Source organism: Tasmannia lanceolata, unplaced genomic scaffold (genome assembly GCF_043159265.1).
Source record: "Tasmannia lanceolata isolate RefF3 unplaced genomic scaffold, GAP_Taslan_0.1 ptg000019l, whole genome shotgun sequence".
Taxonomy (NCBI): domain Eukaryota; kingdom Viridiplantae; phylum Streptophyta; class Magnoliopsida; order Canellales; family Winteraceae; genus Tasmannia; species Tasmannia lanceolata.
In genome coordinates this window covers 4,883,220-4,899,051 of record NW_027518696.1, presented here as the reverse complement: position 1 = coordinate 4,899,051, position 15,832 = coordinate 4,883,220, and the positions used below count along the sequence as shown (strand labels likewise).

At 38.2% G+C, this 15,832-nt stretch overlaps 1 protein-coding gene across 1 annotated transcript; it reads right to left on the bottom strand.

Annotated features, from left to right (window-relative positions):
* Positions 1-12,409: 12,409 nt before the first annotated feature.
* Positions 12,410-15,373, bottom strand: LOC143852802 (adenylate isopentenyltransferase 3, chloroplastic-like). Its single transcript, XM_077362405.1, has 2 exons — positions 15,351-15,373; positions 12,410-13,905 (listed from the first exon to the last, which is right to left on the bottom strand). Exon 2 carries the CDS (start codon positions 13,866-13,868, stop codon positions 12,891-12,893), a length of 978 nt encoding a protein of 325 aa, XP_077218520.1. The 5' UTR covers positions 13,869-13,905; positions 15,351-15,373; the 3' UTR covers positions 12,410-12,890.
* Positions 15,374-15,832: the final 459 nt, after the last annotated feature.

The window sequence follows — 15,832 nt, the reverse complement described above, 5'->3', positions numbered from 1 at the left end:
TGGCATAAGCAGGCTCAAAGAGGGTTTCTCAAGAACGAACCAAACATGCCCATAAGGTTTGCCTACGAAGAAAACATAAAAATGATGTTAGTAAGGAAAATAAGTAGGGCAACTCTCAATTCAACTCAACAAAGCCTTTGTTCCAAACTAATTCGGGTCGGCTAAATGAATCCTTTAGAAAAAATTCATGAAGAAGGTGAAAGGAATCTACCCGGCTCTGATGCTTGTTCTAGTTGGGTTCTTATACGTGGATCATTTTCTTTTATTCTATCATATCCAAGGTCATGTTCTCTGTTATGTTCCTGGCTATCAAGTCTTTCCTCATTGTTTCTACCCAAGTTGTTTTCAGCCTGCCCCTACCTCTTTTTACTCCATCAATTTGACACGAGTCGCCTCTTCTCACCGGAGCATCCAAAGGCCTACGTTGGATATGTCTAACTCATCTTAAGCGGTGTTCTCTCATCTTCTCCTCAATTGGTGCCACCCCCACCTTTTTACGAATGTCTTCCTATAGTAGGGCATCTATACTATAGGAAAATGCAAAGACCTTGATCGTTTCAGATTATGACAACCGATTGTCAGCCCTAAACCTATTATTGGACTCAGATTTAAGCCCAATTCGTTTGACAATTTGGCAGCCGATTGTGGTAGCCTATTGTGATTATTGGACTCAAAATTACATTAATTTTGAGTCCAATAATCACAATTGGCTGCCACAAACCCAAATGAACAGGGCCTTAAATGTAATTTTGAGTAAAAAAAAGTAGAGGTTTTGGACTTACAATTAGCTGTCATAGTCTGAAACAAACAGGGCATAAGACTAGCTGATTGGCCGATTCCTAATCGAAGCTCTGTGGGAGAATTTTAGAGAGAACAATAACCATATCACAAGATTGTGGAACAATGGAAATTTTCTTCTAGGCCCTTTTTGGATTGCAAGAATTCTCTAGAAAAGTTTGGAAAGAAAATTTTTTCGAAAATTTGCTAATTTTTTTTACACAAAGAAGATAACTCGGACATGCAATTTATGAAAATATCCCTCTAAATTAAACATAATTATATCATTTCCGTATAAATCTGGGAAAGAAAATTTTTTCCCCGCTAAAACTAATTCCACCAAAAATGTCTTTCTGGCATTCTAAGCAGGAAAAACGACCAAAGTAACCAAGCTTTTAAAGAAACTACCAACACACAAAGTTATTAGGGTAAACAGGCTATATTATCGCGGTGTCATATTCTTATTCATTTTCTCCTCTTCTTATTCTTATTTTTTAGTATTTTTTAAGGAAAAAGAACAAGAAAACAAAAAAGAAAAAAGAAAAAAATCCAAATAGGGATAGAAGATGAAGAAATGAAAAAAAAAGATAGGAAATAAGAAAACAAAATTATGGTCTTAAAAAATAAAATAAGAAACAAACTTAAAAGCGAAAAAAAAAAAAAAACCATCCCAAAATAAGGAAGGAAGATGAAGAATGAGAAGGAAAGTAGACGAAAAGGAAAAACATAAAAATGGAAGAAAGTATAGAAAAAAAAAATCCGAAAATTTGAAGAGAATGAGGAGGAGGAGGAGGAGGAGAAGAAGAAGAAGAAGAAGAAGATATTGGGGGAAAATCCGAAAAAAGGGGCAAGACGAAAGTAAAAGAAAGAAGAAGAAAAATTACAAAAAAAAAATAAAAATAGAATAAGAAGACGAGTAAGAAGTAGAAAATATGAAAAAAATTAAAAAAAAAAACCTCAAAATATTAGGAAGACGTAATTAGGACTCATCAAGAGGGTGTTCTCGGCCACATACAAGGCCAACAGGGAGAAACCCTCTTGGCCCTTGAATGCTTGGAGGAAATCCCCTTATCATATTTCTGCTATCATTTTTATCAAAAAATATCAAGATATTATTAAGGGGAATGATATCAACACAACCATTTTTTAATAATTGAACAAACTCAGCTTGGTTTTTCTTTTTCTTTTTTTAATTTTCTTGTAAGAGATTTTTGGGAACTCTAATAACCTTTGACAGCTCTTTATATAATAAAAGACAGGATGAGTTAGTGTAATTATTAAAACATGGCTGTGTGCTGCTATCCATTCCCATTTTTTAATTATCATATTTTTGTTAAATTAAAATATGACCAAATAAACCCTGACAAATTGTAGTGCTAGAAATGGTTGAATGGCTAAGATTTTCCGACTGGCCACTTCGGTCAACATGAGACAAAAGGGACACTCATTATACAATACAGTCAAACGACCAATTGCTCCAAAAGCTTAAGCTGTTAGAGAAGGTATTATTTAATCTAGTATACTTTAACACTCCCCCTCACGCGTGGCCTCTCTTTTTAGGGTTGGCCTACATGTGGCACATGTGGCCCCCTCTTCTTGGGTTGGCCATTAAATGTGGATTTTTACGATTAAGGAGTTTTGATCTTAGGACCTTTGCTCTGATACCGTGTCAAACGACCGATTACTCTAAAAGCTTAACCTGTTGGAGATGGCATTATTTAATCTTTTATACTTCAACAAATACAACCGTTTAATGGAAGGTTTTTTTCAAAAGCCAGGCCAACTCAAAATTTTCAAGGGACACTCAAGGAGGGGGAGGAGGGAGAGAGAGATGATAATAACAAAGAGAAAGAGAGATGAGCAAGATAAAAACAATCCTTTTTTTTGGTCATATTTCAGATGCAATGGGTGATTTGTCTTCATCCTTAAAGCCTTCGGGAATTATTATCAAAATAGACGAGTTTGTCATCTCTACTATTGCTAGTGATTGATTTCAGGTGAAGGACAAGGAATAGGACCAAAGGGAATAACCATTCTCCACTAAAATACAAGCAGCCATTGATATATATATATAGGAAAGTCCATTAGATTCTTTGGGCTAATGTCAAAATGGATTGAGTTGCCTACACGTGTATCACTTGCTACTAAGATTTTTTTTTGTGCAGATGAAGACAGCCAGTTGTTTGAAACAGGAATTATAGTTGTTTCTTAAGGGGAATGATACTATGAGAAGCATTTGCTCTGAAATGATAATGGCACACATGGCTCAGTTTTAATTATAAATTCTTCATCTGGTAAAAAAATGGCCAGTTAATAAGTATTTACCCAGTTAGAAAATATGTATTTACCCAATTAGAAAGTAGGTAAATTGATGTTAGAAATTATATTTATACTATTAGAAAGTAGCATTTATCCAGTTAGAAAATAACAATTTACCTGGTTAAAAAGAAGCATTTATCTAGATGAGAATATGCATTTACCTAATAAGATAAATGCACCTTCTGAATTGGGTGAATGCTTCTTTTTAACTTTGTAAATGTTTCTTCTTAATTGGGTAAATTGCTTTGCTTTTTTCTAACTGAGGGGTACACTACTGGCTAATTGGGTTTATGCACCATAGATCTTCCTAAGCCGGTAGATGCAATTCCTAATTAAGAAATAAATCCAAATAACAAACCTAATGACTGAAAGTAACTCAAACTATGGTTTTGATGAGTTCCAACCATGGTTGCTAGAAACTTCCTAGTTGGATGGGAAGCTCGACTCCCTAGAAACTTGCTTCTAAAGCTGAGTTCTTCTCGCTTCTGAGATGCTTTCAACACGTTTCATCTTAATTGAGAGTACGCTTCCAACTTAGGTGATTATTTCTTCCTAAAAAGAATACTGTATCGTTTTGATAAGGCTAAGGAGTGTATATAAAATAAGAATGCATCTAAAAATTGAAAGCACTAATTAGTCTTGAATTCTTCTCTTCTACCTGTAATCCTTATCAATACTAACTCTTCCTCCATTACCTCCTACAATCCTACTCTTTCTTTGTATTTCTTGTTCGCTTCCCATGAGGCTTATTACATACTTAATCTTGACTTTCAATGAATCTTCCTACTCATTTTCTCTTTAATTTCTTTACAACTTTTAGCTTCCCGCTTGTTCTTCTTGCATCGCTTCTCACACTTACTTCTCACTTTAGCAACTACGGTTCCAACTACTTTATTCAGTGACTAAAAGTTAATTAGAACAAAACGCAAGCTTTACAAAGCCTTCTTCAACAACATTGAACTTTAAATAAAGATCCTTGCACATGTATAGAACACACAAAATCCAAGAAAAAGCTTCAAATATAATCAATGCACAACATTATACAAAAAGAAAGATTATCTAATTCTGTATCTTATTTCAGCCAATTCTCATATCATCAATGTTAAGGCCACCTCTAGAATGAACAATGCACCCAAATAAAAACGTGGCCCACTTGGCAAACACGTGGCACATGTGGTTCCACTTCGGGCCGACCATCGCATGTGGATTTTTGCTATCCGGGAGGTTTGAACTCGAGACCTTTGGCTTTGATACCATGTTCACTTACCAACTTCTCCAAAAGCTTAAGCTATTAGAGAAAGGCGTTATTTATCTTTTATACTTTAACAAAGGCCAACTCTAGAATGAACAATGCACCCAAATAAAAAACCCTAAACCCTAAACCCTAAACCCCCACATCAAAGAAGGATCTCTCACCCTCCACTTCTTTTTTTCCTATTTTTTTGTTGATTGTGTGTTAGGGTTTTTTCCCTTTTTATTGATGCCATTTTTTCCTTGTCATGGATTCTGAACCCTAGATATATTTCCCTTTCTTCTTTATTTTCGTTTACTTTCTCTTTTGTTATTATCTCTTCATTTGTTTCCACCATCCATGTAGATTATAAGAATAACATATTTCCTTCTTTTTTGTTTTTTGTTTTTTTGTTTTTGTAAAGAAACACCATAGAAAAAACAAAATAAAGCGAGTGGTGTTTTCGCCTTTGTTTTATATGCCGACCTCCTTGTTTTTTTTTTCCAAAAAATTGACATATGTCACAATTTCGGTATTTTAGTGTGTTTCCTCTACGTATAGTATATTTCACAATGTAATAAAATTGTGAATGATATTAGCCTAAAACGTATAATTTTAATCTTTTAGGTTGGAACAAAACTTGGCTGCGCAACGTTGCGCAGAACCTCCAACGCAACACACTAAAATCAAGGGGAAATAGAAATATCAGACCATGGAATTGATATTGCCACACCCTCTGTTTCCCTTGATTTTAGAGCGTTGCGCAGGAGGTTCCTGCACAACATTACGTAGCCAAGTTTTTTTCTTTAGTGGATTTCCAGTGATGCCTATTAATGTTTCTGTATTTTTCACTCCTTGTAAGTTGTTTGACGAAGACAACTCGGTTTGTGATTGAATCAAGTCAAGAGGAAAGTTCCTGTTCGTTTTAAGACTATCATCTTAAACAGAGGAGTCAATGAACGAATAAGGCCCTGTTCGTTTGAGATTATGCCAACTGATTGTGAGACTAAAACCAATTATTTGACTCAAAATTAAATGAAAAATTGAGTCCAATGATCAGTTTGGCACTCATGCGATCATTGGACTGCAAGCTGTTGCATATATAAAAGAAATTGACTCGAACCACCACAGTCCAAACTAACATGGACCTTTAATTTATAATAATATCCCTAAAATTAATTTATCAATTCCATTTAAATTGTGGAAGCAAAGAAGTCCGAGTAAAAACTTTCCCCCTCAAGATATATTTTTCCTGAAATTTAAACCGATGGATCAAGGTCCTAGGATTTTCCATGTTGAGTGATCAAGGTCCAAGGATATTCCATGTTGAGTTGTTAGCTTGATAGGCTAATGTTAGAGAGAGAGAGAGAGAGAGAGAGAGAGAGAGAGAGAGAGAGAGAGAGAGAGAGAGAGAGAGAGAGAATTAGCTGGGCTTGCATGAAAATGACAGGGAATGTACCATTGTGAGTATTGACAGAAATTGTTAAGGTTTTGTGAAAAATCTGTTGTCTTTGTATTAGGGGGGGAATATGATTGATGATCTTCCGTAGCAGTACTCTTTCTTCTCTCTCATTTGTGATTTTGGTATTGCCACCCTCCAAGGTGTCGGGATGTGAAGACATGTGGATATTCTCATGTGTGGTTGCTATAGGGGGACCAAACAAGTTTCTATTAGATAACTCCAGTCCAGTTACTTTTTATCTTTTAGTAGTAAAACGATATACAACAAATGTAAAAAGGGTTTTTTTTTAATGTATTTCATTTGATAGTGAAGAAGAAGAGATTCACATGTCATGGACGTAGGTCATGTTGAGATTTTATGATATTTTATGTGGTTTTGCAAGGTTATTTTAGTGTGTAATCTAATTGTCTCTTGCCATACTCTAATTAATATACACCATATGTTTAATGGGATGACTGAAAATCCTCTTAACCAATTAGGGTTTATATATATTTTGAGCTCGGACATGCCAATTGGAAAATCCTCTTCCAATTAGGGATTAAACAATTGGAAGTATAAGGAGCTCGAACATGCCAAATTAAAGACAAAAAAAAAAAATGATGAGATATATAATTAATAAAACTATTAAAATAAGTAATAGCAAAGACAATTGCTACTTAACAATTATTGTAGGATGGCAAGATTGGATAAACAATTAAGATTTAAACTAAATGCAAGTGATATTCACAGAATTGTATGGATGATACTTATGCATCAAATGGAATACTCAATAGGGCATCTTGAAAATAGACAAAGGACTGAAAGGAGGGTGTGCAAAGCAGCTAAATGGTATTAGAAAATAAAGAAGCATCAATCTATCTATTACTTATATATAAAGCTGAATGTGGTACGCTGAGGATGTGCCACGTGGCACCCCCTCTGTGTCCACGAACTTCAAAAGCGTTTACTTCCGTGTGTTATTAGAGTTTGAATGGAGCAAAGAAGTGGGTCGAGCGGATATACATATTGCGAGATATATAAGCTGAATGTGGTAAGCTGGGGTGGCTCCAATTCGCACCCCCACTTCATCCCGAAATTTAAAAAAAAAATTAATTAATGTCCCCTCCTTGATTTCAAAGATTAATTAAAAAAAAGTCCTAATAAGTACTTATAAAGAAGGATAAATATAGAAGGTTTCCATCCTAATCTATCCTTTAATATGGGAAGGTTGCCACTTTAGAATCGTTGGAAATAGAAAGGATTATTGGAATACGAAAAGATGGCTTATTTTATAGAAAGAATCCAAGATAAGTATGGAATTAAATTGATCAAACCCAACGTCTCTTCAGTCTTCACCTTCCTATTTGCAAGCCATATCATTTTGTTTCGTATTAATGTTTAATTTAATGGAAAGGAAAATTTATCTGCCTTTCTCCTCCCTTGGGTGAACCCAACCTTTCATATTCTCTTTCCCAATCATTCTCTCTTGGGAAAGAGAATCTGCCCGGAAGAGAAGACAGACATGGTGGTTCCCACATCAAAAGCCTTCTTAATTTTACCGTATTTCTATTTTATGTGATCTAGTTCTCCAAGTATTCTCTCTTCTTCGATCATTTAATGCAGTTGTTTTTTTTTTGTTTTTTTTTTCTGATGATGAAGTTACAGATGAGAAGGACCATATATCTAATATGTGGAGGAGGGAGTGTTGTGCTCATGGGTTGATGTTTAAGACTGTCTATGATGGGGGATGTCATGATCATATCCTTGGTTAGTAATGATTTTCACATTATTTTTTCCACCAATATCTTCTAGATGGAGCATTACTTTCCTCTCAGAGCATGAGCCTGGAAGCTCAAATTATTTTCATCACTGTTTCGAAATTTAGGTTACATGGTGTTGTTTGGAAATTTTGGTTACATGGTGTTCGAATCAAAGCTTTACCTCATGTCTAGGGAAAATACTATTTGTTAGACCTAAAATCGGTAACAGGTACAGCAGTGACGTAAGAGCTGAACTGGATGACCAGAGGAGCTGAGTCCTGAAGGACCGGAGTGAACGAATAGTAGAGTGGTTGAGAATGAGTCCAGCTATGAGGGCTGAGTCCTGCACAAGGCAAGCAAGGTCAGAAGACCGACCCGGGTTTTACTCCGGACAGGCCCTTCGACACTCAAGTCAGTATGGACATGAGTGAAGGGGAGAAGTCTAAGAGTTTTGGGTGGAGAAGAGGGTTTTTGCATTACTCCTTGGTTTGAGCTTTGAATCCCTTTTTATAGGAAAAACCTGGTGAGGTGTCCTGGACAGGTGTCCAGGACAGATGGCGGCCTGTAAGAGGCTGGAGTTCACCTACTCCAGGACAGGTGGCAGCCTGTGAGACTATAAAAAGGGATTCAAAGCTCAAACCAAGGAGTAATGCAAAAACCCTCTTCTCCACCCAAAACTCTTAGACTTCTCCCCTTCACTCCTGTCCATACTGACTTGAGTGTCGAAGGGCCTGTCCGGAGTAAAACCCGGGTCGGTCTTCTGACCTTGCTTGCCTTGTGCAGGACTCAGCCCTCATAGCTGGACTCATTCTCAACCACTCTACTATTCGTTCACTCCGGTCCTTCAGGACTCAGCTCCTCTGGTCATCCAGTTCAGCTCTTACGTCACTGCTGTACCTGTTACCGATTTTAGGTCTAACACTATTTATTGTTAGGGTATTGATTTAGCAGTCTATATCTATTGGGAATAGATACCATAAACATGGAAGTATTCTGAACTTATGACTTTTCTTTCCTCTTTCTCCATCTTATGACTTTCAAGAATTCCAAACTTTTGGCTCCAAGTAGTCCTTTTAACTACCATTAAAAAAAAATTTATCCTTTAACTGTAATATTGAGTGGTGTTCCATTATCGCCCCTCTTTATTTTAACTTTTTTTGTTGTTGTTGTCTTTAGCAGATCGAAATTCAGGTGGAGAGGTGAGGAGGAAAGTGGCATCAACATTTTGCGGTCATTTTTATCTTTTAGTTACATCACCTACGTTTTATTCCTATTGGTAGTTATTTCTAATTAGCCAATACAAGTAGCTAGGGGTGTAAACGAGCCGAGCTTGGCCAGGCTCGGCGAGTTAAGCTCAAAAGCTCGGCTTGGGCTCAGCTCGGGCTCGAACCGGGCTCGGCTCGGCCAGGCTCGCGAGCCTTATCGAGCTTGGGTTATATTAAATTCACACCCCTCATCTTCCCCTGACAGCCCTATCTAGTGTAATTTGACTACTCTTTTTACACTACGAGGGGTGGTCCAAGTAACAAATGGGGTTCCAAAAAAAAGTGACATATTTTGCCTCCCCCTTTCACTCCTTGGACAACCCTTTTAGTGTATATATATATATATATATATATATATATATATATATATATATATATATATATATATATATATATATATATATATATATATATATATATATGAGGAAAGTGTTTCTAGTCCGGCCGACTAGAGATCATTCTCTAGTCCACCACCAAAAACACACGAGTCCCACATATTTTGTGGTGATCTAAAGCATTCATTTGATAGGCCTCATCATAGATAGGATGTCCACAAAAATTCAGCTTCATAGGATCTTCTTAACCCTTCGATTTGTGGAGTTAAAAAATAGACAGATTTGTGGCGGTTTATAGCCGTCCATTTTAAGCTCCACAAATCATAGGGTTGGGATGATCCTATGAAGCTAATTTCTTGTGGACACCGTCTCTATGTCAAGGCCCATCAAATGAATGCTTTGCATCACCCAAATAAGGTGGGACTCATGTGTTTTTGGTGGTGGACTAGAGAATGATCTCTAGTCGGCCGGACTAGAAACACTTTCCTCATATATATATATATATATATATATATATATATATATATATATATATATATATATATATTAAATTCTTAACGAGCCTGGCCTAACTCGGGCTCGGCTCGGCTCGTTAAGGATTCGAGCCGAGCTTCCGAGCCCGAGCCAAAATTGACACCCTTACAAGTAGCCTTGAAAGAGATCTGATTTATGGATGAAGCATAATGTTGATTGCTGGGAGGGCATAACTATTAATATTAACTTCTACGGGAAATTATTTTATTTTTTAAATTTTTCCTGGAATGGTGATGTTTATGGCTTTTTCTGAATTATCAATAGATTGGCATGTCCATGCTTTATAAATATTTCTTTTTTTTTCTTCGATCGATTGCTTTATTAATATTTCTATTCGCACAGCAAAAGAATTCGTAACTTTTTTTTTTTTTTTTTGAAATGGCAAGATAATATTATAAAAGAAAAAAAGGGAGTGGGCCGAGGAGGACCACAATAAAATACAAGAAACTCAATAAAAAAATCGGAAAAAGCAATACAACTCTCACGGAGGAAGGAAATCAAACCACTCCAAAACCAAACGACCCCCCCCCCCCCCCCGCCAACGAATCTGCCTCCCCATTAGCCGACTGCCGTACATGATTAAACACTATAGCAGATCTAGCTCGAGATTAGATCTTCTATTTCATCAAAAATAGAAGAAAATCTCCAAGGGGCACCACCACCTCTCTCAACCGCCTAATCACGTTAAGTGAATCCCCCTCCACAATGGTATGATCCATACATTCTTTATGAAGTCTTTTAATGCCGTAATATACCGCCTTCACTTCGGCCTCTGACACATCACAAATCCCAAGAGGGCTGGAAAAAGCCCACACCACATCACAGCACAAACCGCCAACCCCACCCGGACCCGGGTTACCAAGACTCGACCTATCAAAGTTCATTTTTAGCATCCCAATAGGAGGAGCCTCCCACCTCTGTACAATCTGAGGCCCCCCTCCTTACTAAAGCAAACTTCCCTCCACCCCTCCCATAATTCGAAGGTCGGTACAAAGCGGAAAGCCGGAAGACATTTTGCTCAAGAAATAGAGAGAGCAATAATTTTCATGTAAAGCCAATACGGAGATTTGCCAATCCCTTCAAATACTCTAGAATTTCTCTCCTTCCAAATCACCCATCATAAAGCAAGCAAACAAATCTTTCACAACAATTTACATTTCCTTCTCCATGGAACACCCAATTGAAGCATCAAATCCGTCATAGATAAAGGAAAGACCCAAAAGATGCCAAACCTCCAAAGGATATAGCTCAATATCTGACGAGTAAAGGAACAATGAGTGAAGAGATGACCCAATGATTCCCCATCCCTCAAGCAAAGAGGACAATGATCAACAAGCATCATACCACGCTTACTAAGGAAGTTAATTGTTTGTATCCGATCATGACATACCGCCCACCCGAAGACACAAACTCTAGGCGGGCAATGAAATTTCCAAACCTTGGCTGAAATAGAGGATACACCACCGGACACCAAAAAAAGGTAGAAGGATTTGACGGAGAAGATTCCAGAAGATTCCACAGTCTATACTCTTTTATCGAACCAAATCCTCTTAATATAACATCCATCAAGAAGCTTAAGAAACCGAGACACCTACTCCAACTCCCTATCAAAGAAATTCCTTCTAAATACCGGTGACCAAACTAAGCCACCTCCATCGCGGAAAAAGCAATCGCAAACGAAAGCTTCTTTCATAGAATCAACTCTATAGAGATCCAGGAAGATAACTTTAAGAGGTGCATCCGCACACCACACATGCATTTCCAAAATCTTATGAGCTTAACTGGCTATAAAAAAATAAATCTTATGGGCATAACTTACTATCCAACTTGCACCAATGCATTTTAATTCTTATTTTAAAACATTTTTTGTTGCACATTTTTTACGAATCAATCGCTTTCTTTTGGCCGGGGCACGGGACTGCAACTAGTGCAATAATATAATATGACCAAAAAATCATAAGCAAACAAAGATAATAATAACATAAATAAATCGAATACGCTAGGAGGCATCGCAGAAGGCATTTCGTGGAGATTCTGTCTTATTCATTTAATTCATCTGAAGTCGCAGCTCTATCACATGCAAGAGCTCATCCGTTCAAATGCCTATTGCGATGGTCCCTAGCAAATTAATAAATAAATTATTTGATAAGGGTTTAGTGCTTCCCCAATCGTCACCTTCTGTTATTTCAACCGCTAATGATAGATGCGACGTTGACTGAGATGGAGGTGTGTGTATGGTGGACCATGAAAACCCTACATAGAAATCATGAATGAATGCCAATGATGTGAGGCCTTGCCCGGATGTGATCCTTTAAAAGAAAAGTGAAAAGAAAATAGTGAAGAGTGGAGAGCTTTGAGCTTTTTTTCTCTTTTTTGTGCTTATCTTTTGCAAGAGAGATTTGAATGAAATAATAGGAGAGAGAGAGAGAGAGTTGGATTTTTGGGTTTACAACTAGGCTTAAGTAGAAAATGACCCCATTTTCATTTTCCTTTGAAGTCGGCCATGGGCATAATCAGAGGAATTGTGTTAGCAGGGAGTGGCATTATTAAAAAAAGAATGTGTGTGATTATCTTGAGGGAATGATACATTTGAATTGACCCTTTTTTTAAGGTGGGGCTAAATATATCACTTCTCTTCTTTTGTCGTATTTCTCGTATGCCATGTACATAAAACACTGGGGGCCCACCTAAATATAAACAGACATAATGTCTAGTGGCCAATCAGTGACCGTCTCATTTTATCACTCTTGAAATTTAAGACGCGTCTTACCTTAATTGTATTGCTCATTGTATAACAAAAGACAAAGGACATGTATATGTAGTTTTCCTCGGTGAGAAAACTACTACTCAATGTCTAAAAACAAGAAGGAAAAACCAAAACAAAGAAGAAGAGATGATTGGGGGGAGGAGAGTGACACTAACTTATCCTACGAACCATTTTTAAACAACGCATCAATTCTGCTAATATCTAAAGACAAACGCGAGCGGGTCCCACGCACGTACGAATGCACTGAAGCACATACACACGTACGGCTAATACGCGGCGCGAACGTTAGATAAACGCAGCGGACCCCACCCGTACGGACCTACTTCAGCTGCGTAACGGCTTCTGAAAGCAACCCCTCTTTAAGGAAAATTCCAATATTTAACCGAGAAAAAGAAGATGCCTCTCCGCCACGTGGCCTCGTCAAGTCTGCACGATTAGATCCGACGATGCAGGTCCCACCCTCAACGGGTGGCCCCGGCTACAACGGCGGCGAGATTGGTGGCGGTCACAATTGGTGAGGGTGCGGTGGCGGTAACAATTGGTGGGGGTGCGGCGGCGAGAGTGGCGGCCCCTGCGATAGTGGTGGCGGTAACAATTGGAGGGGTGGTGAGTTTTGCATCTTCATAGAGGAATTTTTGGACAATTTCAGCTCCGGGTCCCACCACGAGCTTCTCGTAGGCCTCTAATGCTTCCTTCCCACGCTCGTGAAACACGTGGGTCGCATCCAGACGGTTGATTTCCCAAACATCGCCGAGCCGATGAATCTTTTCCAACTGACAACACGCAAGCTTGCACGTGTTGGCCTTGATCTCGTCTATTCCCTCTGCCAACAATCTCGCACGTGTGGGCTCATCAACAGTTGTCTCGAGCCGGAAATATCGGTCCAATTCCGGGACTCCGATAGCCCGTCGGACCCCTCTAGTATAATCCGCATCAGGTTCAAACATGTTTCGGACTTCCTCCACTAAACCCGCCTGGACCATTTGATCGACCCGGTCCGAAACAAATGAATGGAGAACCGGTAAAGATACATCCACCCATAAGAAACAACAATCATACTTATCTTTGAATTGGAACTCCTCATCATTCACTAGTGCTTCAATGTACGAGTTGGACCCACCCGCGATGATCGGGAGCTTATCTCGCCGGAGGATTGATTCAACGGCGAGGGCTGCCACTTGGCGGAAATCCAATGCGGAGAATTCAGCGTTGGGTTCGATCACGCCGAGCAAATGGTGTGGGACCGATCGCTGTTCGTCTTCGGTCACTTTATTGGTCACAACATCCAGACCTTTGTAGACTTGCATTTTGTCCGAATTGATAATCTCGGCGTGGAATCGGGTTGCGAGGTCGATGGAGAGCCTGGATTTTCCGGTACCGGTCGCGCCCATTACGAAGACTACTTTGTCTTTCCGTCGATGGTTGGTGAATGAATCCATGGATGGAAAATTGAGGTGGTGGGGTTGCAGAACTTTCCTGCACCCGATTAGGGAAATTCTCATAATAATGATAGAAATGAGAAGAGAAGGGATGGGAATGAAGGAAATTAAAAAACACATGCGAACACAAGCGAAAAAATATAGCCCAAGAGGCAGAAAACCCCCCAGATGGAAAAAAAATAAAAATAGAAACTGAGCTCTGAGGGCCAAAAGGCTATCTAGTTTATCCAGGCATGCATGTAATATAAGCCATTCAATTACGTATATATGTGTGATGGAGAGCTTCATATAGATGAAAATTAACCCTCTGCTAAACACCTTATATAGCCTCTCTCTCTCTCTCTCTCTCTCTCTCTCTCTCTCTGGACCATTCATGTGACTGGCCCAGCATAAAGAGGCAATATATAATCTTAACCGTCCAATCAGAGGATTTATAAAAGCTGAAAATAGATAGGTTTAAGAAAAATAAACCAATAGCCATTCAAAAAATATAAAAAAAAATTAACCAAGAACAGATCATCTATCGGTTTCCATTTTAAGCATTTCTTACAAATGAGTATAATGAGAAATGATATTTCCATCCCCTCTTTTGTTTGTCATTTCCCCCTGATATTGACTGCATTCTCACCAGCTTTTGTATGTTTTTCTTGAAAATGACTATTTTCAGGAAAATACAAACAAAATGGGTTCAAATGCTGAGATATGGAGTGGAAATATTATTTCTAATGTAAAAATACAAATCAATTGTTTGTTAGAAGAGACCAATGAGAAGACTGAGTGGAAAATATCTTGTTCATTCACTCATAAAGATTATAACATTTTACATGCAAGAAATTAAAAAAAGGGAAATGATTTCAGCACAAACATGTTTGGATTCATTCCCTCCTGTATCTTGTCGCATTTAATCGTTGTGTAAGTGCTTTTTGGGAACTGTAATAACTCTTTTACAGCTCTTTATATCAATTTTAAAAATGTGGATGTGACGCGAAACGCGGACAAGAAAAAACCTTAGCGGATGCGGCCAAGAACGCAGTTGACGTGGTAATAACTTGGGAGAGTAAAAGGAGTTTTTATTGACTCTACAGGGCAAAACACGGAATGCGGATGTATGCGACGCGGAACGCGGCCAAGAAAAATCCTTGTCGACTCGGGCGAGTTCCTTGTCGTGTCAAGGAGTTTTTAAACACTGCTTTAAATACTAAAAGACAAGATACATGAGCGCATGTATCAAAACATGTCTGTGCTGAAATCATTACTTAGCAAAACTTGGAAAAATTGTTTTCCGATGAAAGGAATTTCCATCGTCGCCAAACATGGGCCAAATAGTTTTTACCTAAATGGAGGTACTGGTCACCCAACCTTAGAAAAATAATTTTCCAACAAAAATAAGTTTCCTTAGGAAAAAAATTCCCAGCTGCCAAACATGGCCAAAAGTGAAAAAAAAAACGGAGAGAAAAGAGATGAAAGAAAATATTAACTGACCTTTTTTCTGGAATTTGTTTTGCTTTGGTGAAGGACGTGAGATGGAGACGGAGATGTTCCAAATTTATATATTTAGTATTTTCTAATTCTGGAACAAACGATATCTAGAGGTAAAAACCGAGACTATCTTTCTTATCCTTACAATAAATGTTACCAAGTTTTGGTTAGATTTTGGGATAAGGATATCCAGAAAAGATTTGTGTACATGCACATGGCAATGGTTTGGAAAAAAGATTTGTGTACATGCACTTGGCAAAGGTTTGGATTTTGAAAGGGCAGTGATATTTCCCAGCTGTCACGGACCTTTGGTTTGGGATTGAGGTCCGTGCGGCACTTGCGTTGCCTCACAACAAGCAAGTAAGCCTAGCAAGGTTATGAGAATCAAACCTACAAAACAAACACAAATGGAGTGCTAAGTTTCCAAACACACACAAAGCAATAGGGCACGCGAGTAGGCAAATGTTAAGCTTTATTGATGATTC